This window comes from Narcine bancroftii, chromosome 9 (assembly GCF_036971445.1).
Source record: "Narcine bancroftii isolate sNarBan1 chromosome 9, sNarBan1.hap1, whole genome shotgun sequence".
Taxonomy (NCBI): Eukaryota; Metazoa; Chordata; class Chondrichthyes; order Torpediniformes; family Narcinidae; genus Narcine; species Narcine bancroftii.
The window spans coordinates 53,000,134-53,024,221 of NC_091477.1; the positions used below are offsets into that span (position 1 = coordinate 53,000,134).

At 42.2% G+C, this 24,088-nt stretch overlaps 1 protein-coding gene across 4 annotated transcripts in view; it reads right to left on the reverse strand.

The window, feature by feature from the left end:
- Window positions 1-24,088, reverse strand: part of LOC138743649 (slit homolog 3 protein-like) — a 726,007-nt gene that overhangs the window by 4,530 nt on the left and 697,389 nt on the right. For all 4 annotated transcript variants that reach the window (XM_069899177.1, XM_069899179.1, XM_069899178.1 and 1 more), the window contains 6 exons: window positions 20,192-20,329; window positions 17,153-17,393; window positions 14,573-14,703; window positions 7,816-7,970; window positions 3,996-4,281; window positions 1,919-2,124 (listed from right to left, as the gene is read on the reverse strand). In XM_069899177.1, the coding sequence (XP_069755278.1) occupies window positions 1,919-2,124; window positions 3,996-4,281; window positions 7,816-7,970; window positions 14,573-14,703; window positions 17,153-17,393; window positions 20,192-20,329 (1,157 nt within the window). The remainder of the gene's footprint in view (window positions 1-1,918; window positions 2,125-3,995; window positions 4,282-7,815; window positions 7,971-14,572; window positions 14,704-17,152; window positions 17,394-20,191; window positions 20,330-24,088) is intronic.

The window sequence follows — 24,088 nt, forward strand, 5'->3', positions numbered from 1 at the left end:
TTTGGCCGGAAGTCGCCAACAGTCCGCAACCTGCGCAGGTCATTCAGAGCTGAGTTGCTGGACTCCTGTCATGGTCACCCTCCCATGCTTTTCTTTCTCAATGGGAAGTGTGTTCCCCCTATTTCTAGTTTCCCTGCAACTCCTGATGGTATGCTGCCAAGGACAGGCTCTGCCATCTTGGGCACAGTCATCCATGGTTGTAGGATTTAAAAAAAAAGAACCATTGGCTCCTTTAACAGGCCGTTTAACACCTGTATGAAGCCGTTGGCATCAGGACTGGGCAGTATGACTCTGTGGAGCAGCACTATGTCTCCACTCTCTGGGTCTGCACCGACTGGCAGTGTCACCATTTCTCTTCTGTTTTTTAAAAGTGCTATTCCTCCATTTTGTGGATGGCCTTAACATGGCCATACATGAGGCTGCAATCTTTGGCTGCCTAAAGAGGACCACAAACTGTTTTTGGCCTGATCTTCAGATGTTATCATTGTTAAATTTAATTTACTGCACACAGAAAATGACCAATTGGCCCAGCAGATCAAAGTCAGCATTAATGATCCATGTTTCATCTTCTTCCACCACAGTTAATCTCATTCCCATTAGCGTAGGGCGGGATGGCTGGCGAAGCGGTTAGTGCAACGCTGTTACAACGCCAGTGATCGGGACCGGGGTTCCAATACCATGCTGTCTGGAAGGAGTTTGTACGTTCTCCCCGTGTCTGCGTGGGTTTCTCCCCAGGGGCTCTGGTTTCCTTTCACCCTTCAAAAATGTACAGGGGTTATTATTGGGCAGCACAGGTTCATGGGCTGAAAGGGCCTGTTACCGTGCTGAGTATCTAAATTTATTATATCTTGTTCATTTCTACCACAAACTCTTATCCGTCTTCACCATCACTGATCTGAAAAAGGGACTTTGAACTGAGACGTTAACTCTGTTGCCTTTTCTACTGATGCTGCCTGATCTGCTAAGTCTGTCTGACACTTGCTGTTTTTATTACAGATTATTTTTTCTGTGGTCGTTATCTTCATGTTCATTCACGTGAAATGACTCCAAGTGGCAGCAAGTTCCATATTCTACCCTAAATTTGTTAAAGCCGTTTCATAGAACATAGAACATAGTACAGGCCCTTCGGCCCTCTATGTTGTGCTGACCCATTTAAGAAGTTTCCCTTGGGTCACTTATTAGACTTGTTAATTATGATCTCAGGTGGAGGGGTCCTGGATCGACAAGTAATGCCTCCTACAGAGGATCAAGATGGTGGTGCTGTAATGCCATTTGGGCCACTGGTGCAGAACCAGGGCTTTTCAGTGCCTCTTTGCAGGGTCCTACTGCCTGGCTGTCCCCACCCTATAGTCCTTTGCTGGTTTAAACTGTAATGTAAGGAACTGAGACAATGCATGTTAATTTAGCAATCTGAATAAAAGGCAGGAAATGTTAAGCAGAAGACCTTTCTAAATTTTTTAATTTAGACATACAGCATGGTAACAGGCCATTTTGGCCCACGAGTCCATGCCGCCCAATTACACCCAATTAACTTACACCCCTGGTATGTTTTGAACGGTGGGAGGAAACGGGAAGCCTTGGGGAAAACTCTGGGGAGAACGTAGAAACTCCTTACAGACAGCGTGGGATTCTAACCCCAGAACTGACTGCTGGCACTATAAAGGTGTTGTACTAACTGTTGTGCCTACTCTACTGTCCTTGGAACTCAGCAGATGCTCCCTGACCAGTTGAGTGTTTCCAGCATTTAGTGTTTATCACTGTTAGTTATCCGTCAGTCGCCTTCAAAGAAGAATATCCTGCTGCATCTTGCTGCGGCTTGCCTTTACCTCTAAGCATGGTGGAAGAAACTGTTGATGCCACACATACTGTCCGGACAAACAAAGACAGTACCTGTTTGCACTCGAGTCCATCTGCTTACCTATTTGACAAGTTTCACCGGTGAAGTTGGTGTCACACTCACAGTACGGCTCCCCTTGCCCAGAGATCTTGCAGCGACCATGACCACACTTTAGATTCTGGCAATTGACTATCCGCTGGTCCTTGTCACAAAACTTGCCAACGTAACCTTCTTTGCAAACACAGCGGTAGGTGGAATCGGAGGTGACACATGCACCATGGACACATCTGGGGAGAGGCACGAGAGAGGCAATGCTAGTTGTGAGCAGAGCAGAGGGAAGAAATCAAGTGAGGTTTCTTAAACTAGTAGTAGTTTGGAAAACCTGCATTTGACAACTGGCATAGTCCAGAATAGTTTCTTCCTCCAGAGATACCGCCTGGTCCCCTGATTATTCCCACTGTTCACTGTTTTTAAATCAAATTGAAGAGCTGGAGGACTACATGGAGCAAGAAGGGAGACTGAAGCTTGCGTGCCAGTTTTAAGATAATTAAATTGTGATGCGCTGCAGTGTGAACAAACAAGCTCAAACTGTGAAGGCTGTACTACGGGCTTTAATTAACTTAAAACTGGCACACAAGGTTCAGTCTCCCTTCTGGCTCCATGTGCTCTATTCCTACCCAATGGCCTGTGAATGGCAGGGAGTAGGTGGAGCCAGCCTCCCAGGTTACCTCCCTGCAAGTCAGGCAATCACAGACAATGCAGGGGTTGTATCACCAGAAACAAATAATGTGGAGAACTACATCAGGATATGGAAAGAAAAAAGATCAAGCTGTGAGGAGCTTATTTTAGTAACTGGAAAAATTAGTTGGCATGTCGGTGATGCAGTTAGCTCTGCCGCCTCTAACATCCACAGACCCAAGTTTGATCCTGACCTCAGGTGCTATCAGTGTAGAATTTGCATGTTCTCCCTGTAAGTTACATGTGACCCCTCTTACATTCAAAAGACCTCCTCATCATTAGCCGCTGAAAATTACCCCTTGGTGTAAGTAACTGGCAAAAGAACCACATGGGTATTTGATGGACGCGTGACATAAATTAAGTTGCAGGGCTGTGGGGAAGAGGTGGAATAAGATGGATGGAATTGCCCTTAATGGGCTAATTAGCATCTTTCTAGTTGTAGAAGGCACAAAGTTAAATGGAAGGATAAAAAAATTTCAAAGATTCCTTTGACACCATAAAAAAGGTCGCAAACAAAGCACCTTGTAGACGATGGGAAAATGGTACACCAACATTTTGGCAGGTCTCAGTATTTTGCAGGCTCCACGAGCAGCAAGCAAAGCTCAGCTTTTTTGCTGCGTCTCCACTAAGACTGAAGGTGAATTTGGCATCTTCTTGTCTCCTTGCTGCAAAGGGAAAAACTGCTGGGTTTAAGGGAAAAAAAATGATGGCATCTGAGTGGACATGGCAATGACTAGTCAGGTTGCAGAGTTTTTGTTTGTCAAAGGATGATTGAGAGTTTGGCTTTGCTTGAAAGGACTGATGTTAACTCACAGCAGATGGCGCTGTTGTCTGCTCCACTGTTTGCTAATCAGGGAGAAATGGGCCCCTCTCTTGGTTAAAAAAATGTCTGCAAAAACTTGAGGAACAACATATCGATTTTTATTGAACACTCTCAAATCCATTGGTGTTTTTATGCTGATTTTCAGTTAACACCACCTTTACCTAGATCCACTGTTCCCATCTCTTTTTTTTTAACCTACTTTCTTCTTGAACCTTCCACCCCCATCCTCTTCAGTGGTCTCTCCCACTACCAGTCTCTCTGCCTTTCCCACCTTCTGCCCAATACCCTATTACCTCTTGGCCCCTCTTCAGCTACTTCTCCCTTTCTATTCCCCACTATGCTGTACTTGAGATCATCCCTCCCTGCTTTCATCTCAATAAAGGTCCTGATCGAAAAGCTGACCATTTCTTTCCATAGACCAGCTGAGTTCCTCCTGCTTCTCTTTGTTGGGCACAAAATCATGCGCCGCTGAATAAAATGAAGGGACATGAGTCTGAGAGTACTTTTCTATTTTAGTGGTGAGTTTTTATGACATTTAAAATGGCAAATTCCAACTCTTTGTCTACTAGTTGGGTGTCAATTAATCCCTTCACTCACTTGTTGGTGGCGCAGAGGTCTCGGCTTTCCTGGTCACACAGGGGCCCTGCCCACCCAGCATGGCAGTCGCACGTGACACTGGATTCATCGATGGAGCGGCACAGCCCGTGCTTGCAGATGTGGCAGGACCTGCACCCGGGAGAGACACCCAGGGGCATCTGAGGCAAGCTCCTGAAGTCTTGCAGCTCATTGTTGATTCTTACATCGTGGATGCATCCGTGGAAGCCATTGAGATTCCGCTCGGGACCCTGACGGAGTCCTGCCACCCCCGACACCGGAGGGAGACCTTTAACAAACAAAGCAATTGGCACAATGGCAGAGGAGGTTGACAATGTATGTCTGCCCAATTGGTGAATCAGAAGGCTTCATTGCAATGTCAGCCTTGGCTCAGCAGTAGCACAATGGTAGGGCAAAGGAGAGAGATAGCATGGAAACAGACCCTTTAGCCCAACAAATTCATGCTAGACATCAAGCGCACATTTAAAGGTACATTAAAGCCATTTTTCTAGACACCTCACATTCTCATTAAAAAACAATCAGCTGGAGGAAGTCAGTGGGTAAAGTTGGTGGGCAGAGGAATTCTTGATGTGACAGGTCTTGGTGAAGGGTTTCAACCTGAAATATGGATAATTCCCTTTTCCTCTGCTGAGTTCCTCCAGCAGGTTGTTTCATGGTCCAGAGTCCAGCATTTGCAACCTCTGGTCTTTCTTCATTCTTATCTTCTCAGCCCTCACTCACATCCCGGGCGGCTACACACTGGGGACAATTTAGAGGGGCCAACCAACCTACCAACTCCCAAATGTTCAATATGTAGGAGGAAACCAGACGACCCGAAAGAAACCCATGCAGACTTTGAGATGACACATAGAGTCTTACACACATTGGCCTTGTTGACCCTTCAGTACTCAGTGTGAGATATTACATTGAAGTCCAAGTGCATTCTCCCAGAAGGACCTCCTCATGTAAAATTTTATCAGGTCTCCCAGGTGCTCAGACCAATGTTCATCCTTAGCCTGGTGACAAACGTAAACCAATGTGGGCCAAGTGAGTGAAGTCAACTCTGCTAGTGGTACGAATGTAATGGCAAAAAATTCAGGTTATGTGCACCCTGTTTCCACTGTAGATTATTGAGCCATGCCTTGTTACTCTTTGAGAATGTTGGCTGTGCATCAGTCTGGCTACTACAGCAGTGACCATATTTCAGGATGACTTTGTCAGGTGTAAGTGGCTTTGAGGCTTTAGCAGGCGTAAAATTAATGCAAGTTTTTGCTTTCTTGAACAGACAGACCAGTTTGGGGGTAGAATTAAAAGAAAATCTGCAGATGCTGGAGGTTAAGAGCAATACACGATTATGCTGGAGAAACTCAGCAGGTCGTGCAGCATCTGTGCAAAGTAAAGGGTAACCATTCTTTTAACAGGGAAGTCCCAGGGCCTCCACATTCTGTGGAAGCTGCGCGGCCTACTGAGTTTCTCCTTCAGTTCTGTGCGCTGCAGTTTGGAGGTAAACACGTGATAGTACCTGAATAATCATTTGAGGAATTGCAGCTTTTTAAACATGATGAGGAAATTACCTCAGAAGCCAAGGCAAAGGCATAATGCTTACAGTATGGAACTGAGAGCATGTAGAAAGAGGAATGAAGAATTACCAGTTGGCTAAAATGATATTAAACCAAAATCTTTTAATTCCTTTTACGGTTAATAATCCTTATTTTAATGTTTGGTATAATTGTGGAATAAAAAGGATAAAGGATTGTTTTTTGTTTTTTTTTGACCTTTGACCAATTGAAAGATATGTATAATAAACTAAATAATACTATTTTCTCCTATTATCAATTTAAATCATATTTAAAAAGAAAGTTAGGGTGGAATTTTAAATTACCAGAACAAAGTCCATTTGAATATTTAATAACTGATACATTTATTGAAAGATTTATTACTAATATGTATTTCAAATTGCAAGAGACTATCCAGAAAAAGGGTTGATTTAAATCTAAATTGCGATGGGAAGAAGATTTAAATATACAGATTCAAGAAGAAGGGTCAAAATTATGTTATGAAAGTGTAACTAATATAATTAATGTTAGATATCAAATGGTACAATATAATTTTTTACATCAGTTGTATTCTTCTTTGGCTTGGCTTCGCGGACGAAGATTTATGGAGGGGGTAAAAAAGTCCACGTCAGCTGCAGGCTCGTTTGTGGCTGACCAGTCCGATGCGGGACAGGCAGACACGATTGCAGCGGTTGCAAGGGAAAATTGGTTGGTTGGGGTTGGGTGTTGGGTTTTTCCTCCTTTGCCTTTTGTCAGTGAGGTGGGCTCTGCGGTCTTCTTCAAAGGAGGCTGCTGCCCGCCAAACTGTGAGGCGCCAAGATGCACGGTTTGAGGCGTTATCAGCCCACTGGCGGTGGTCAATGTGGCAGGCACCAAGAGATTTCTTTAGGCAGTCCTTGTACCTTTTCTTTGGTGCACCTCTGTCACGGTGGCCAGTGGAGAGCTCGCCATATAATACGATCTTGGGAAGGCGATGGTCCTCCATTCTGGAGACGTGACCCATCCAGCGCAGCTGGATCTTCAGCAGCGTGGACTCGATGCTGTCGACCTCTGCCATCTCGAGTACCTCGACGTTAGGGGTGTGAGCGCTCCAATGGATGTTGAGGATGGAGCGGAGACAACGCTGGTGGAAGCGTTCTAGGAGCCGTAGGTGGTGCCGGTAGAGGACCCATGATTCGGAGCCGAACAGGAGTGTGGGTATGACAACGGCTCTGTATACGCTTATCTTTGTGAGGTTTTTCAGTTGGTTGTTTTTCCAGACTCTTTTGTGTAGTCTTCCAAAGGCGCTATTTGCCTTGGCGAGTCTGTTGTCTATCTCATTGTCGATCCTTGCATCTGATGAAATGGTGCAGCCGAGATAGGTAAACTGGTTGACCGTTTTGAGTTTTGTGTGCCCGATGGAGATGTGGGGGGGCTGGTAGTCATGGTGGGGAGCTGGCTGATGGCTGATGTCCTCCATCAGTTGTATTATACTCCATACAAATTACATGGAATTAATTCAAATTGCTCTGATTAATGTTTTAGGTGTAATAAAGAAGTAGGATCTTTCCTGCATGTAGTCTGGCAATGTGAAAAGGTAGATAAGTTTTGGAAGGATATAAGTATTTTATTGGGAAGAGTTTTGAAGATGCAAATTTTGAAGGATCGCACAATATTTTTATTGGGAGATATTTCTCAACTGAAGTTAGATATTTATCAGAAGAAGTTTTTAAGTGTAGCAATAGCAAAGAAATGTATAGCTGTAACATGGAAATCAGATGATATTGTGGGGATGAATAGATGGTGAACGGAATTAATACATTGTGCACCACTAGAGAAAATAATGTACAATTTATGAAACCAGCCAGAAAAATTTGATAAGATTTGGAAACCATATACAGATTTTATGCTACGACTTTATCTACAGCGTCCACCACACCCCCACCCAAACCGCCCTAATTAATTCATGGTTTAAAATTATTATGTAAATTTGCAATGAATCAGTTTAAAAGATATATGTTCATTAGAAAGGCTTTTCTTTTTCTTTCTTTTTTCCTACTTTTTGGGAAGGGAGAGGGAAAAAATCTGATTAAATGTATCCTTTTTGCATCTTTTTTATTATTCTTATGGATAAATACTGTGCATGTATTGATGCAAATGAAAAATAAAATTTATATGTAAAAAAAGAAGCCAAGGCAAAACAATATCCTATCCATGTGTCAACAGGATTAGAACTGCATGGAACATGTGACCAGGGCTGAGGAAGTGAACTAGATCAACAAACTCACCCCCAATGTAGAGCGGCGAGTTCAGACTGAGAGTAGGCTGTTTCTGGAGCTTCCCCAGACTCCTGGGGGTTCCTTTATCCACCACTAGACTGAGTGACTGGTTCATCATCATCAACTCGACTGTATGGTACTGCCCATCGTTGATTGTTTCCACACTAAACACAGGAATGGGGTGGAGGGTGGGGGAAGAAAAAAATGAAGTGTTTGACAAGAACAGTTCCAGCCTACTGGGTGACACATGAAGTATAAAGGCTAAATGGTGAATTCTCTAGCTTAAAGTGACTTGCTTTCTCAGTCAATATCAGAACTGATCTTTCCTCTAATTCATTGCCTCGGTTACTCTCTCTATTAGAACTACTTGACAACCTTCTACAATCCTGTAATCAACAACACTTAACACAAATCAGAATACTCACCATCTGATGAAGTCCTTCCCTATCGTCCTTTGTTCTATTCATCTCTGATGAAAGTAATTTCACTCCTACAGAAAACTGCCTTGCTTCCCTCACTTGTCCAGCTCCTGCCTGTCCGCCATGACCTGCTGAGATGCCTGTCCGGTGTTACCTGCTAAGACAACTGTCCGCCGTGACCTGCTGAGATGCCTGTCTGCCGTGACCTGCTGCTCTGGTTCCTGTTTTGGTTTCACATTTATAGCGTCTGCAGGTTTTCTTTATTTTTCATCAATAACAAGCCCTGCTGATATTCTATCTAATGTTTCGAGGAATGATTGGAGAACACAGATGGAATATGTGAGGCTGGCATCAGAGGGATTTGGAGCACATGCTGTCACACCATGCTGAAATAGGCTGCTGGGTTGTCAGGTGTCAAGTGGTGGCGCATTCCTCCATGTGAAATCCTAGGGACCTTTATTTGATTGACTAGAATCTGAGAGGTTATCTAGAGCCAACACCAAATTTGTAACACTTTTAAAGTGATAATTTTTCAGTTGGATACCTCTAGCCTGACTCCAAACTAATGTATTGTGATTTTATTGATTTACTCCAGTGCTATTTAATTTTTACTGAGTTAACACAGATCTGAGAGGTGGAAAGACTGCTAAACGTTACCAGGATTGCAAAACTCCATTCAGAAGCAAGCAAATAGCCCCAGAGTGATATAAGAATTGTTTTATAGACCTTTGATTAATATAAAGATTGAGGCAGGTTACCCTTTTTTACGTACATGTGGCGACGCACATGACGGCGGCGGGTGAACCGGCCACGCTTGTTCTGTGTGGGCAGCGGGGCAGCCGTGGCAAGGATGACATCGTGGGACTATTTCTTCCGGTACAGGCTGGAAGGGCGCGTACGGGCTCGTGTCACAATGACACGAGCACCGGTGCTTAAGGGGCAGGATGGAGTTTTGCTTAAAGGGCTGCGTGTGAGATTCAAATAGAACTAGTTAGTTGTGATACCTGAGCACACAGCTCCTTCACAACATGCTACATATACATATTTTCAATTCCCAAAAGATTTCATTGTCTAGTTCTGATAGAGTCCATTTTGACATTACTGATAAATCTCTATGTTCTCAGGCAGAGACCGTGGTATGGCATTGGATGAAGGGGAATCAACCGATCTTTTTTATTACATTGCACTCACCCTGACATAATGACAGGTGCCAAATAGCGTCTTCTCTAAGCTGAGCGGATAAACCTGCTGCTTAAGCCTCTCGGGTCACTGGCTGTTTGCGGAATACTCACCCAAATCAATCCCTGATTTTGGATAAAATTTTGAAATCAAAATGCTCAAGCTCTGCTCTGCATTTGTTTTACAAGTCATTTGATGCCACATTCCACCTCCAAAGAGAGTTTTTTAAATTATTGAAGGATAATATCAAGTGATTCTCAGCAACTCTGACCTAATGTGCAAAGTTATTTGAAAAAGCAATAAAGAGTAGGTTCAATCCTTGGTTTACACTGAAATTTTAATTTTAATAGACAACATTTGGGACATTTAAGGGTCAGTTGTATCTACTGATAGGCTACATCTCATCTAGGGTTAAGATAATGTAGTGGTAACTTCACCAAACCGGTCTAAATGTGCCTGAATTCACACTCCTCCTGTCAGGGGAGTTTTTAAATGTGGTTAATGAACTGAAAACCTGCTGTCAGTCACTGTGACTCTTGGGATTATGGTAAATGCCCATCTGCAAATCTTCAATTATTACTCAATTTGCTCTCAGTGTTGCACCAAATCCAGCACAGTGGTTGATAGCTCTGAGAAAAAAAAACCCTGTTTAGCCATTGGATTCAAAGCCAATTAGGGATGGATGATAATTCAAGGAACCATAGGAGATGGCCATTTAATTCATCATGCCTTTGTCAGACAAGGGAAAACGCTACGAGATGAATCTCACTTCCCACCCCCAGAGCATAACCCTGGAGACGACAGCATATAAAGTGCACTCCTGGAACATGTTAAATGACAACTCAATCTCTCCTCAGAGGCTAACCCTCTCATCTCTGGAATCAACCTTGTGAGCCTCATCTGCACTGCCTCGAAAGCCAGTTCACCCTTCCTCAAGTAAGGAGACCAGAACTGCGTAGAGTACTCCAGATGTGGCCTCACCAGTACCTTATACCAGCAAAACCTCCGTGCAACTAAATTGAATCCCTCTAGCAATGAAGTCTAACACTCCATTTGCCTTCTTGATAGCCTGCTGCACCTGCAAACCAACCTTTTGCTGTGCAATACACAAAAGTGCTGGAGAAACTCAGTAGGTTGCGCAGATTGTGCCGCATTTTCTGGAGGCAAAGGTACATTACTGACATTTCTGGGCCTGAGCCCTTCGTCGAGGTACGAGCAGAAAGCAGGCAGTTGTATAAGTAAAAAGGTAGGGGATGGGAGAGGAGGGGAGGAGAAGAAAAGGGGCAGGAAGCCAAATAATTAAAGGAGGATATGGGTGAGAAAAAAGCTGAGGTGATAGAGGAGGGGTTGGGTTTCTGAATGGAAAAGGAGCAAGGAGCTAGAGGAAAGGAGACACAGGGATAGCAAAAGATGGAGGGGGCTTAACGGAAACTGAAGAAAGCAATGTTCATGTCATCTGGTGGGAAAGTGCCCAGATGGAATTTTGGGGTCGAAACAGGAGGGAAGCTAGAAATCTCTATGAAAGAATCCTTCAAGAAAGAGGCCTCCAATCATTCAGAAATATCCAAATGTGGTAACCTTGGCCTTGGAAAGCACCAATTTGTATGAATTAACTGTATATTTACAAGTGTCACTATACTTTCATTGCTTGAGCACAAATTACAATAATGTTCAAAGAAAACTCCTTGAAAATGGATGTAAAAAAAATCCTTTGATACTATTGAAAGAAGAACAGAAGAATTATATCTTATGTGTTATTAACACCTATCTCTCAATGTTATTCAAAGCAGATTCTCTGGGCAATATCAAATTACTGCTTGTGGGAGCGTGCTGTGTGCAAATTGTCTGCGACGTTTCCTGCATTGAAACAATGACTACGGTTCAAATGGACATTGGCTTCAAATCCCTTTGACCATCCTGAAAGTGAAGTTCAAGTCTCTTTAAAAAAAAATGTACCAGGATCTTGTCCCCAGCAAAACTTAAAGAAAATTGGCCAAATGTATTTTCAGGAAGTTTCTCGCCCTTTTAATAAAATGGTGCTTTTTTTACCAGTCCTTTCCTATTGAAACCAGAATGGCTTTTGACCTATCTTGTGCCTCAAGCACAGTTTTTTTTTAATATCCAGCCTTCTTTAACAGACAGGAATGCTGTCATATGCAATTAATGTTACATATCCAAGTTATGCCAATTGACCATCAACTCTATCTACTAGGTTCTGTCAAACATTGTGGCCTTGCTAATTTTACGATTGGTCAATTTATTAAGGAATTGTTTCTTTTAATTCTGCTTTCAAATATTTTTCTTCAGAAAGTTCAGCTTTATGTTGAATAAACTCCATAAATTGATCTTATTTAAATAGGTATTTCAAGTTAATGTTAATAAAGGGACATTTCACAGTGCTTGGACACAGTTTACCACTCTTTGCACAGAATTGAATCCTCATGGCTTTGGTTATGTTGGTAATAATATGGCTAATCAGTACGCTGTAAGATTCCACAAAAATAAATTGAACAAAAGATCAGGATAGCAGAAGTATTTCCTCTTCTTTGAATACAAATCCAGGACCTTTAAATGTACCTCGAGCCTCCAGAATAATCAGATTTCTTATCATCTGAAGGATTATAACTCAGAGAATTTAGCTCTTCTTCTACACTGGATAGATTCCCCTGAATTTCCACCCCCCATTTGATGCCAAGACCCACTTTTCCTTACAAAATATGCAGGTCGTTTTGCAAAGACAAGTCGTGGCAGGGTAAACAGCTTGAATAATTGTGCCAGCCCAACACTGAACAGCCCAGACCATAACAGAATGGTGTAAACCCACCCAAGAATGGACATCACAGATTAATAGAGAGCTAGAATTTAGCATTCTATCACCAAACAGTTTACATCATTATAGATCAAGTCTACAATAGCTTAACATGGACTCTCTTGTATCTTTATAGAGTAATTTGACTTTGAGTTGTTAAAAAACCATTTAATGCTGGCAATAGAATGGTTTAGGGTGTACAGTGTCCTTTACCACAGAGACTGAATGTTGTCAGAATTTGGGAGTGTCATTGAATCAAACTCAAGGGTGCGGCAAAGTCAACGGGCATCAAGGAAATAGACACAACTGCAGAACTCTGCATAAATAATTATTGAATGCAACTTATCATGTGCTCTTATCTAAGACTGCATGTAAGCCCTTACTTCAATTGAAAATAGCCTTTGGATATGAAACTGGGTGTCCTAATTTAATGAAAAGCTTTCTCAGACCTCCTGCCTTTTTATTTAAGATCTATATTCTGGCTTGGGGAAATCTTATATCTGATTGTTTTTCTTCCAGTTCTGATTTAATTTGACTCAGATATTTAAACCCTGTATCATCCCTCTCTCACTGTGGTAATAAGATAATGGTGTGACATTTAATAAAAGGGTAATGCATTAACCAATGGAATTAATATCAGCAGAAAGGGTTCAGCGCACATATGGAACTATTAATCATATGGTAATGAAATGCATTGTGAATGATGTCTTCCTTTTTTATCAATATAATTAGAGCTCATGCAGTGTATATTACTGATGTGGACAATCTGTAAAATTCATCTGATCAAGCAACAAATAGATGTCATTGTGACATTTCCTAATCGATTGATGAGGGCAAATTTCCGTACAAAGTGTCAACTTAGAACCAGCTCGTGCATAATGAACAGAACTCACGTCATTGACATTCATGGAATGCTTGCTTAGTCTTACACAAAGCACTGCATTTATACATAGAGCACGTCATATGCAGAACATTGTAACCATGTGATTCTTTTAGTTTGACAGCTGGATTTTGGACGCACAGAGAGATTAATGTTTAATTTCAGAAGTTACATCTATCTGTGATCTTAAGCCTTTTTTTGATCGTTATGCTTTCCTCATTTTGGGAGGGAGAGAGAACAATAAACGATGTTATGGATCAGGAGCTAATATTGCTAAGAACCTGTGATGTAGAATGCTTTATTCCTGGGTCCACTGCTGCAGCGTCCAATCTTTGTTCACTCCTGAATGGTGGGGAAAGCCTCCCTCCATTTCCACTTTGTCAATGAGGGGAGCCCATGGAAACTCAAGTCAGGGTTCTGCTCACGTGGGGGCCAGGGATGGGAGGATAAGGGTAAGGACCTGAGCTCAGGAGGGAGAGCCAAGCGATTTGTAAGGAGATGGCCTACGGCTGAGCTTTGGCAGAGATATTGGCATCCAAGAGAGCTGGTTGAGAGATGAAGGGTCAGCTGCTAAGCTTCAGTGGGCAGGGGCCTTGAGACCAGTGAGTAGAAATGAGGAGTTTTTGGGCTGCTTTGGACAGATTGATTGCGGTTAGCAGATCAGTATTTGGAGAGGGGCAAAGAGGATCAGAACATCAGTCTGGAATTCAAGAGGAGAGGAATGACTTTTATCAGGCTCTAAGATCGATAGCAGATGAGATGGATGAACGTTGTGAGCCGCAGCGGCTTTCTGGGGGTGCCAAAGGAGGCCTAAAACCAAGTGCTGAACCCTGAGGCCAGGACCCAGGGGTGCTGAGACAGCTCACTTCTATACACATAGCCTGTGCCTTCTGCAGGCTGCACGCATGTGGGTTATAGGGCAGGATGTGGCCTTCAGATGTTTGCAACTCAGAGCTGGATGTCAATGCTCAGTCTGCTCATCACTGGTTTGTCAATTGCACAGAGGACTCAGAAGAAAGATTGTGGGCTTTGATGAATTTTCCTTTACAATGTATTCTTCACTGAGAATAAATTGTGCAGAGCACCAAAATGCAGCCTCTTGCTGTCAGCAGCAATTCCATCTCCACTACACTGAGTCACTTGACCCATTATTGCCGTGAAGCTGGTTGTGTGAACCCAACATCATACTGGCACAATCATAAACTCACTGCCCCTCTCTTAATCCTGGCTCGTCCTTGGTTCTTAGTCAATGGGGAGAGGAAAGAGCAGCTTCACCCACTTCGAGAGAAAATCATTAACAATTCTTCTTTTGTGACTTTAATTGTAACTGTGACGATCCTTTTCATTTGACGGCTGCATTTTGGAAACATTGAAACATTGAAACATGGTGACAAAGCATAAATAATTTCAGAAGTTACCTCGAACAATGATCTGGCAATCTGAAAGCAATGGACAAATACTGGGTGAGGGAGAACTGACCTGTACACAGTGGTGGGTGGATAACTTGATGCATCGTACACGAGTCGTACATGCCCCTGATAAAGTTCTAGAGCCAAAGGGTCGTTGTCACCTTTGTAGAGGAGCAGTCCATTATCCTTGTCAGTTGCAACCTAGCCACCAAGAAAGACAATATAAATTTAATTTAAATTTAACATGTGTTTTAAATATTAATTTAGGCATACAGCACTGTAACAGGTTCTTTTGGCACACGAGCCCGTGCTACTCAATTACAACCAGTTAACCTACAACCCCTGATATGTTTTTTGAACGGTGGGAAGATACTGGAGCCCTCAGGGAAAGCAGGGAAAGCCCACGCAGACAGGAGGAGAACGTACAAACTCATTATAGACAGCTCGGGATTTGACAGCATTGTGCTAACTGCTATGCTAATCGCATTGTCATATTCGGCCATGTTTAATAGGACTTCATGAAATTCATTCCCAATTGCTTTCATCTTATTTATTGCTTCCCATTTGACTGGTCATCTATTGTCTGAGCTCTCACATTTGCATAATTATAAAATATGAGAGCATGCCCTTTAGCCCATGAATTTGCACTGATTATCAATGAACCGATTCTGCATTAATCTCAGTATCTCTCGAGGGAAGGATTGGCAACAGCCTCAGTTGGTTGTGCTCACTTGGGATTCCAAGTGAGATTGTGTAAAGAAAGTTTTAATCAATATCTAATTGTGCTAGGAGTGCCTGACTGGGAATTATAACAGGTCTCTGACACCACATCCTTTTCAAGGTTGACCAAGGTTGGGTTTGAGCACTGAGAGTTTCATTTTATAAATTTATAAAAAGTGTCCTGTACTCTTGTGAGACCATTCCCAGCGTATCAGATTTCTCCTTGTAACTGAAGCCCTCCACTTCAGGCAACATCCTGCATTGGCAGTCTTTGTGTTTCTCATCTAGGTGAATCTCTAGTGACCAGATTTTTTCTGGATTGCGATGACCAGAACTGCACATAATGTTCCTACTGTGGCCACATCAATGTGTTGTATGTGGGGTTTGGAAGTTAATGATGCTCCTGATCACTAGAGGAAATCAGAGTCTGAAATGTTCCACCTAGGGTTAGATCCAAAATGGATGTCCCATGTGGTTGTGAGTTTTAATAAAATATAATTAATACAAAAGAACCCAAGTTTCTTTATTACAATAAAAGAAACATCACATGGTACCAGGTGTGAGTATCAGCAGGAGACATGGAAAGTGTGAAGCTTCCTGAAGCTGTGAATTGGACTGGGAACGTCGACCACAATTGGTGGTTGTTCAAACGATTCATGCTATATCTGCAAGCTATTGGGCTCAATAGCAAACTGGATGCATGGAAGATTTCACTGGTATTTACTGTGGCAGGTCCTCAAGCTCTCGAGCTTTTCAATACATTTGTTTTTCCAGAGGCAGATGACCAGGGCAAGTTCAACAAGATTATTGAGAGGTATGTGCTTGACATGCACATGCAGCTGCAGGCAGAGAGCTTTGATACTTTTTGAATGGACTTGAAATTGAAAGAACATGCAATTCTGGATTGTTGCAAGATTCAATGATCCGCGAACAAATCGTGTTTGGGATTATTGACAAGTGAGAGAAAGGTTGCTACGAGAACTTACCATGCCAAGCATTGAATTAGCTCAGCAGCTTGCAAAAAGAGTTCAGTGAGAGTGCAAGGGCCAGTGAAAATGAAGACACAGCCATAGGCACAGTGTCTGGGCGCACATATAAACAGAGAATGAGACATGAGAAACAACAAAAAAGGCAGAGTGACATTCAATTATAAACAATGTGGCACTCAACATGCCCCAAAACAGTGCCCAGCCTATGGAAAAATTCATAAGAAGTGCAAAGGACAGAATCACTAGGCAAAGCAATGTTTTTCCAAAGGGAAACAAAACAGAAGTGGAAACATACACACTATGGAAAAAACTGCCCTCAGTGATGCATTCTTTGTGGGCATGGTAGTGCATGGTACTAACAGATACTGAACAGCCAAGCATGAACAGAGTTGAGCAGGACAAGTGGATGGAGCCACTGCATGTAAATGGAACAGATATTCCTTTCAAGCTAGACACAGGAGCAAAGGCCAATTTGATCTGTGAGCGCGACATCAGGGCAATGAAGATAAAGCCACACATCCATCCACATTCTGTTCAGCTCAGGGTCTACAATGGACAGCACATTGACACAAAAGGTACATGTAGAGACAAGATGAAAGTTAAAGGTAAAGAGCACCACCTCATGTTTGCTGTAGTCCCAGATGGACATGAATCATAGCATGGTGACAAAGCATAAATAAAAAGGTACTCCATCCTCCTGAGAGTCTTCAATGGTTACCTCTTGAATGAAGGAGTTTGCCAACAGACCCAGCAGCCACAGTGAGTTCCTTCTTGGCTGGAAATTCTCCCATTGAACAATGTGGTCTTCTCGGAATAGAAAGTGTGATGTGAGGAAAGCACTGACCAATTGAATGGAATCTATTGTTGAGCATGTCAGCTCATAGGAAGTAGAGTCCTGGATTTAATTAGTGACTTGGAAGTCACGATGTTGAAATCCATACCTGAAGCGAGATGTTTGCTTGTGGTCGGACTTGGGAGGCCGACAACACCACGTAGGAGTCTTTGCCGACGAAGTTGACGGTGACGAGCTTCTCGCATCTCTGCCCTGCAAAGCCAGCTAAGCACCGACAGACGGGCTCACTTTGTACCTCGATGCATTGAGCTCCGTTCTGGCAGTCATAGTTATCGCAGGGACTGGTGCGAGGAAGGATCATGGGAGGGTGGATTTCACAGAACAGTCCACTGGAACAAGAAATCAGAGCAAAAATCACCCGTTGTGCATGTGAGAAAACACAGAATGGTATTCAATGGAAGCTGTTGAGCACGTTATATAATGATCCCACTTACAGTAAGTGACAAGCAATGCACACCTTATTGGCTAACAGTACTGTAATATTATTGGAATATTGTCATATGGAAGGAGTAACTATGTACAGGAGTTGTGGAAGTACAAGTTCTTGCCTGCTCATTCTCTACACATCAGACTGCATGGAAGAGGCCAGTGAATACATCTCATGCCTTTGAGGATACAAAGCTTGATATTTCATCTCCTGCTCAAGCATGTTGACAGGGAAAAGATAATCATATCTGTCTTGCCCATGGTAGCTACGGGATAGAGATGGAGGGGTGGGTGGGTGCTGGTGGTCAGGGTGGAGTGGGGATGGTGATGGGTGGTGGGACTAACAGAATAGTTTAGAGGAGGAAACTGTAGCCAAAACAAAGTTAGCGGGCTTAGCGAACCTTGGTTTTTGAGGGACATTGGGGATCTGGTTCAGAAGAAGAGGTATAGGCAACATGGAGCAAATGAGATACTTGAGGAGTATAAAAAAGGCAAGAAAAAAAATCAAGAAAAAAATCAGGAAGGCTAAAAGAAGAAATGAGGTTGCATTGGCAGACAGTATGAAGGAAAATTAAGAGGAAAAGGATAGTAAAGGACAAAATTAGTCCCCTTGAAGATCAAAGTGATCAGCTATGTATGGAGGAAAAAGAGTTGGGGGAGATCTTGCTTTTTTTTTGGAAAAAGTATTTTCTCAGGACACTGGCACAGAGTCAAGGGAAGTTAGGAAACTTAACAATGAGGTCATGGAACCAATGCAGATTAAAGAGGGAGAGGAGATGCTTGGTGTCTTAAAGCAAATAAGGGTGGATAAATCCCCAGCACCTCACAAGATATTCCCTCAGACCTTGAGGAAAACTGGAGGGACCCGCAGAAATATTTAAAATGTCCTTAGCTATGGATGTGGTGATGGAGGACTGGACGGTAGCTCAAGTTGTTCTGTTGTTTAAAAAATGCTCCAAAAGTAACAATGAAAATTATAGGCTGGTGAGCCTGATGTCAATAGTAGGTAAATTATTGGAAGGTGTTCTAAGAGATGGGATATACAATTATTTGGATAGCCAGGGACTTATTAGGGATAGTCAACATGGCTTTATGCATGGTAGGTCTTGTTTAACCAACCTGATAGAGTTTTTCAATGAGGTTAGCAGGAAAGTTGATGTTGATGTTCCATGTTGTCTACACGGAAGATCTTGGACAAGGTCCCATGCTCGGTATTCTTGGTGAGATAGCAAAATGAATTCGACATTAGCCATGCGGGAGAAGCCAGAAAGTGGTGGTGAATAAATGCTTCTCAGACTAGAGACCTCTGACTAGTGGTGATGCCTCAGGGATCATCTATATCAATGTTTGTTTGTCATCTATATCAATGATCTGGATGATAATATGGTAAATTGGATCAGCAAGTTTGCAGACGTCACAAAGATGGAGGCATTGTGACAATGAGGATGGTTTTCAAAGCTTGTAGAGGGATATGGAGCAGTTGGAAAAATAGGCTGAAAAATGGCAGATGGAATTTAATGCAGACAAGTGTGAGGTGTTGCATTTTGGAAGGACAAACCAAAAAAGGTAATCGATGGTAAATGCTATGGCACTGAGGAGTGCAGTAGAAAAAGGGATCTGGGAATACATATACATAGTTCCCTGAAACTGGCCTCACAGGTAGATAGGGTTGTAAAGTGAGCTTTTGGCACATTGGCCTTCATCAAAGTATTGAGTATAGGAGTTGAGGTGTTATGGTAAAGTTGTATAAGACGCAGGTGAGGCCAAATTTGGAGTATTGTATGCAGCTTTGGTCATTTAACTACAAAAAAGGTATCAATAAGATTGAAAGACTGCAGAAAAGATTTACAAGGATGTTGCCCGAATTTCAGGAACTGAGTTATAAGGAAAAGTAAACAGGTTAAGAATTTATTCCTGGAGCAGAGGAGAAGAGATTTGATAGAGGTATTTAAAATTATGAGGGGTATAGACAGAGTAAATGTAGGTAGACTTTTTCCACTGAGGGTAGATGAAATAGAAACCAAAGGGCATAGGTTAAGAGTGAAAGGGGAAAGGTTTAGAGAGAACATGAGGGGGGGACTTCTTCATCAGAGAGTGGTGGCAATGTGGAATGAGCTGCCTGCTGAAGTGGTGAAAGCAGGCTCACTTTTAATATTTAAAAAGAAATTGGGCAGGTACATGGATGGGAAGGGTATGGAGGGCAATAGACTAGGTGCAGATCAGTGGAACAAGGCAGAATAATAGTTCAGCACAGATTGGAAGGGCTGAAGGGCCAATTTCTATGCTGCAGCATGTTCTATGGTTCTTTCTGAGGTCTGGGAATGTTCTAACCTTCCTCACATGTTCAGGAGATGCACCAAATGGAAAAGGAAAGGATAAAAATATTTGTTTCATATCAACCCTCAAATGAATGGTGAAAACTCAGCCCAGTACAACATGACCCATGTACAGACCAAAAGAATCAAAACTTCAGTCCCTTCTGAATTCGAAATTCTAGTTGATATGGTGAAGTGGACCACTAAAGGTTGCTTTATCACAGGACTTGATCAAATACACATGCACACAAACACACACATGAAAACAAGCAAACTCAAAGAAATATAAATAGGTACATCCTGACACATGGGGATAATGAAGTAGCCACATTTAAAAAAAAAGTGTATGCATTGCAAATATTTTGTCGCAAGGGTCCTTTGCTTACCTGAAACCAACAGGACAGACACAGGTATAACCATTAATGGCATCAACACACTGAGCACCATATCGACACTTATTTTCCACGCAGTCGTCATAATCAGTTTGGCAATTCTGCCCTGTGTAGCCAGGCAAACACTCACATCTGTTGGGAATGATAAAGGTTGGACCATTTAGCCATTGGCCAAGGGAGTTTACAAATCTTGCCACAATGTCCAAAAATATTAGGCCCAGTTAATCTACCATTATTTCCAACCAGATCCATGTGAAATGTGAGGGTCTGCAGATCAATTCACAATGCCCTGTAGGTGGAACAGCCTGATACAGTTCAACAAAGATGTTCTCCTGGCCTCACCTCTGAGGTTTGAAAATGTGGAGAGACTTGGGAGGAGTGAAAGCTCTTGCCATCTTTGAGCTAAATGCATTTGATTACATCGACAAAGTGGCCTTCACAGAATCTTGGTTGTAAGCAAAGAGACCTCCTGACATATACACTTCTTCTGGTTTTTCCTCTCGGGCAGTCCCTTGCATTTAAGGATGATGCTTTGCATCTCCATTGTTAAGGTGCAGAAGATGCCCGTGTACTTTGTTTTTAATATGGGGAGAACGTGATATATCAGCAACCCCCTGGGTGTTGTCCAATGGCTCAGAGACCAATAATGATTGAAAAGCAGTCTCTGTCTCAAAGAAATGAAACCACTTCCCTTGGGCACACATCAAAGCAGGTCTCCCCAGACCATCGCGGAGGTGTGTCGTCACTCAATGCAGCTTGGTAGTTCTTCCTAATTCTCTGCCACCTTCACCTCCCACTTTGTTTTAATCTTGAGAAGATACAAGGACATTCACTTCCCCAATGTCTGCTTTATTCCACCCTGGTCTCCTCTTACTTTACCGATTCCCCTGGAACATGGCATCTTACTATTTTCTTATTTAGATTCTTACCATTCATCAATCTCTCTTCCCCACGTTCATTGTGTTAAGGTCACTTCTCCCTCTCTATAATCTTCCCTACTGTAATGGCATCAGGGAGGTGGGGTTTCAGATGTGAATCGTCCCCATAATGATGGCCAACCATGCTTTCCTGGGGTCCATACTAAGATGGTGTTAGATCCCCCTCCACCTCGGTCATGAACCCTGTGAACTGAGTAATGCATCGGGTGGGGGTGGGGCATCGTGGCATCACTTCCAGTTTTGAGACATTGGGCTGGAAGTGACATTTAAAAGTTGGCTGGAAAGAGAATAAAACAGTTTTTCCTCCTCACCTCAACCTGAACCAGGCATTTTCTTCTGTAGCTCTGCTGTCAGTGGTGCCTCACCTACCAATAATCATGATTACACCCTTGATCTTGCCATTTCTTACGACTTTGTTATTTCCATTGGCCATTCAGGGCTAAGGCTGTGACTTCTCACTTTCTTCCCACATTATTCTTGTTCATGCCCTGGAAAATCACCTTATTTAACTCATTAAATAAAATCTGAACAGTCCAACCTTTTGGCCATGGTATTTCTGCAAATATTAATCTCCACCTTCCATACCTGAGATACCATTCAGATCATTCCCAACTGTGATTTAACTTCAAATAATTCAGCTTTGATTGATCCATTTGCAATCGAATCTGACCGAACATTATGAAGGCTATCAGGATCGATATTCCAGCAACTTTCTGGAGAGCAAATTTAATTTCAGTCATCTTTCCCATTGGAAATAATGCTCCTGCCTTCTCCACCACCTCGTAAGTGAAGTCCTCATGGACCTTTCTCTCTCTCTCTCTCTCTCTCTCTCTCTCTCTCTCGCTTCATGTGGCTGAGTCCATCTTTTAAGCTTCCTCCTTGCTGCACCTCACTAGTTACAGCCTCACTGGAACCCATTCATTCCCTCACTTCCTGTCTGTTGTTTGGCCAATCCCTGATTTACGACCTACCCTTGGTGTTCTATTTTTTGAATGGCATTTTGTCAAAGGCTTTCTGAAATTCCGAATATCTGGCGTCACTATATCTTTCTCTTTTCTGTGAAGTGCAATCTCGAAAAGCTTGGGCCGATATATCTAATATCAATTTCCTTTCATAAATTTACAGTGGCTCAGCTGGAAGGGATAGCATCTCATTGCTCCTGTGAGCTGGGTTAAATCCTGCCCTCTGATGCTGCATCTGTGGAGATTGCATGTTCTTTCGTGACGATATGGGTATCCTCCTGGGTTAGTAGGCTGTGATTTAATGTACATTGTACATTGTACCTGGGCATGGTAAGTTGTAGAATCTGGGTGGAGTTAATGGGGATGTGGAGAGAATAAAACGGATTCAGTGTTGGATGATTGTGGAAGGACATGTGATGGTTGATGCAGACTTAATGGTGGAATCATGCAAAAACCTATTATTTTCTAAGTGCTCTCTTGTCACTTTTTAGTAATAAATTCCAGTCTTTTCTCCATACCCCAATGTCAAGCTAACTAATTTATAGTTTTCTGTTTTCTTTCTCCATTTTTTAAAAATTAGAGCGTTACATTTTCAATCTTGACCCTTATGTTCTAGCGAGAATATAAAACAACTATGGAATCTATCAAGGGTCCAGCTGTTCATTATTTATAGCAATGATTCAGATAAGAAAAGGTTATGGATGTACGTTTGCTCATGTTATAAAATGAGGTGTCAGTACAGGCACTGAGGAGGACGCAGAGAGACTTTGGGGGAAATGGACAGGTGAAATAAATGGGAAGAAATATTGATATGGAAAAAATGTGGCTGTCCACTTCGGTAGAAAAAAAATAACAGAAAGGTAGAGCATGTTTTAAGTGATGTTCAAGGGAACTTTGATGCCATTGGTCACAAATCTATGTCCAATGACACATCCAGCAATTAGGCAGGAAATAATAATCGGTATATATTCTTGAGTACATGAATGAAGATTTCTTACTAATTCCCTGTAAAAACATGAGATTTTGGAGAGGTTCATCAGGTCCAACAGTGTCCTTCATGTAGTAAATCTTTTTGCAAAAAAATCCCTGCCGTTGCTACATAGAGGACACTATTGGACCTGCTGAGCTTCTCCAAAATCTCGTGTTTTTACTTCAACCATAGTGTCTACAGGATTTTGTGATTTACTTCTTACTAATTCTCTGGTAAGATCACAGCTGAAATAAGACTGTATCTCAACAAGAAAGTAATGCCACATAGGGAACACTGCAAAGGCTCACCCCGAATGATCCCGGGAGTGGCAGCTTTGTCATCAAAGAGTAATTTAGTAGAATGTGCATTTGCTCTCGAGTTTAGAGAAATGAGATGAAAGTGTAACATTCTTGTGGGGCTTGACAGCCTAGATCAGGGGTGTCAAACTCAAATTCACGGAGGGCCAAAATTAAAAACTTGGACTAAGTCGAGGGCCGAACTAAATATTTATTGAAAATTTTCAACAACATCTGCATGTTTTCTCTTCTTTCAACATATGTAATGTTAAACTTTTTCTTATTAAAATAAATGTTTAATAATAGTTTTGGATAAACTCTTTCCAGAAGCATTAACAAATGAGAAATAAAATATTCAATATTTCTCTATAGAGGATTTGTCAAATGTTGCTAGTGTGCTGTCAAATAGTAAAATCTGAGCGCTATTGAGAATGTGGGAGAATAACATGATTCCTGAAACAATCAAAAGGGTGACTGATTGTGGGCATGAACTCTAGCAGGGTTATTTGCCATGCCCTTTTTCCATTGGTAAAGATATCCTTTGATTTACACACTTTTCAAGTTTTATGCCTAATGAGCTTGTATCCAGGTGCAGGACCATTTTTAACCAGGAATATATTTATCACTGTGACATGAAACTATTGGAAGATCGTTTTATCCTGAGATTAAAGTTCATAATACTTACTCAGGCCTGTGTGCGGGAGGGCGGGGTTTGCGGGCGATCG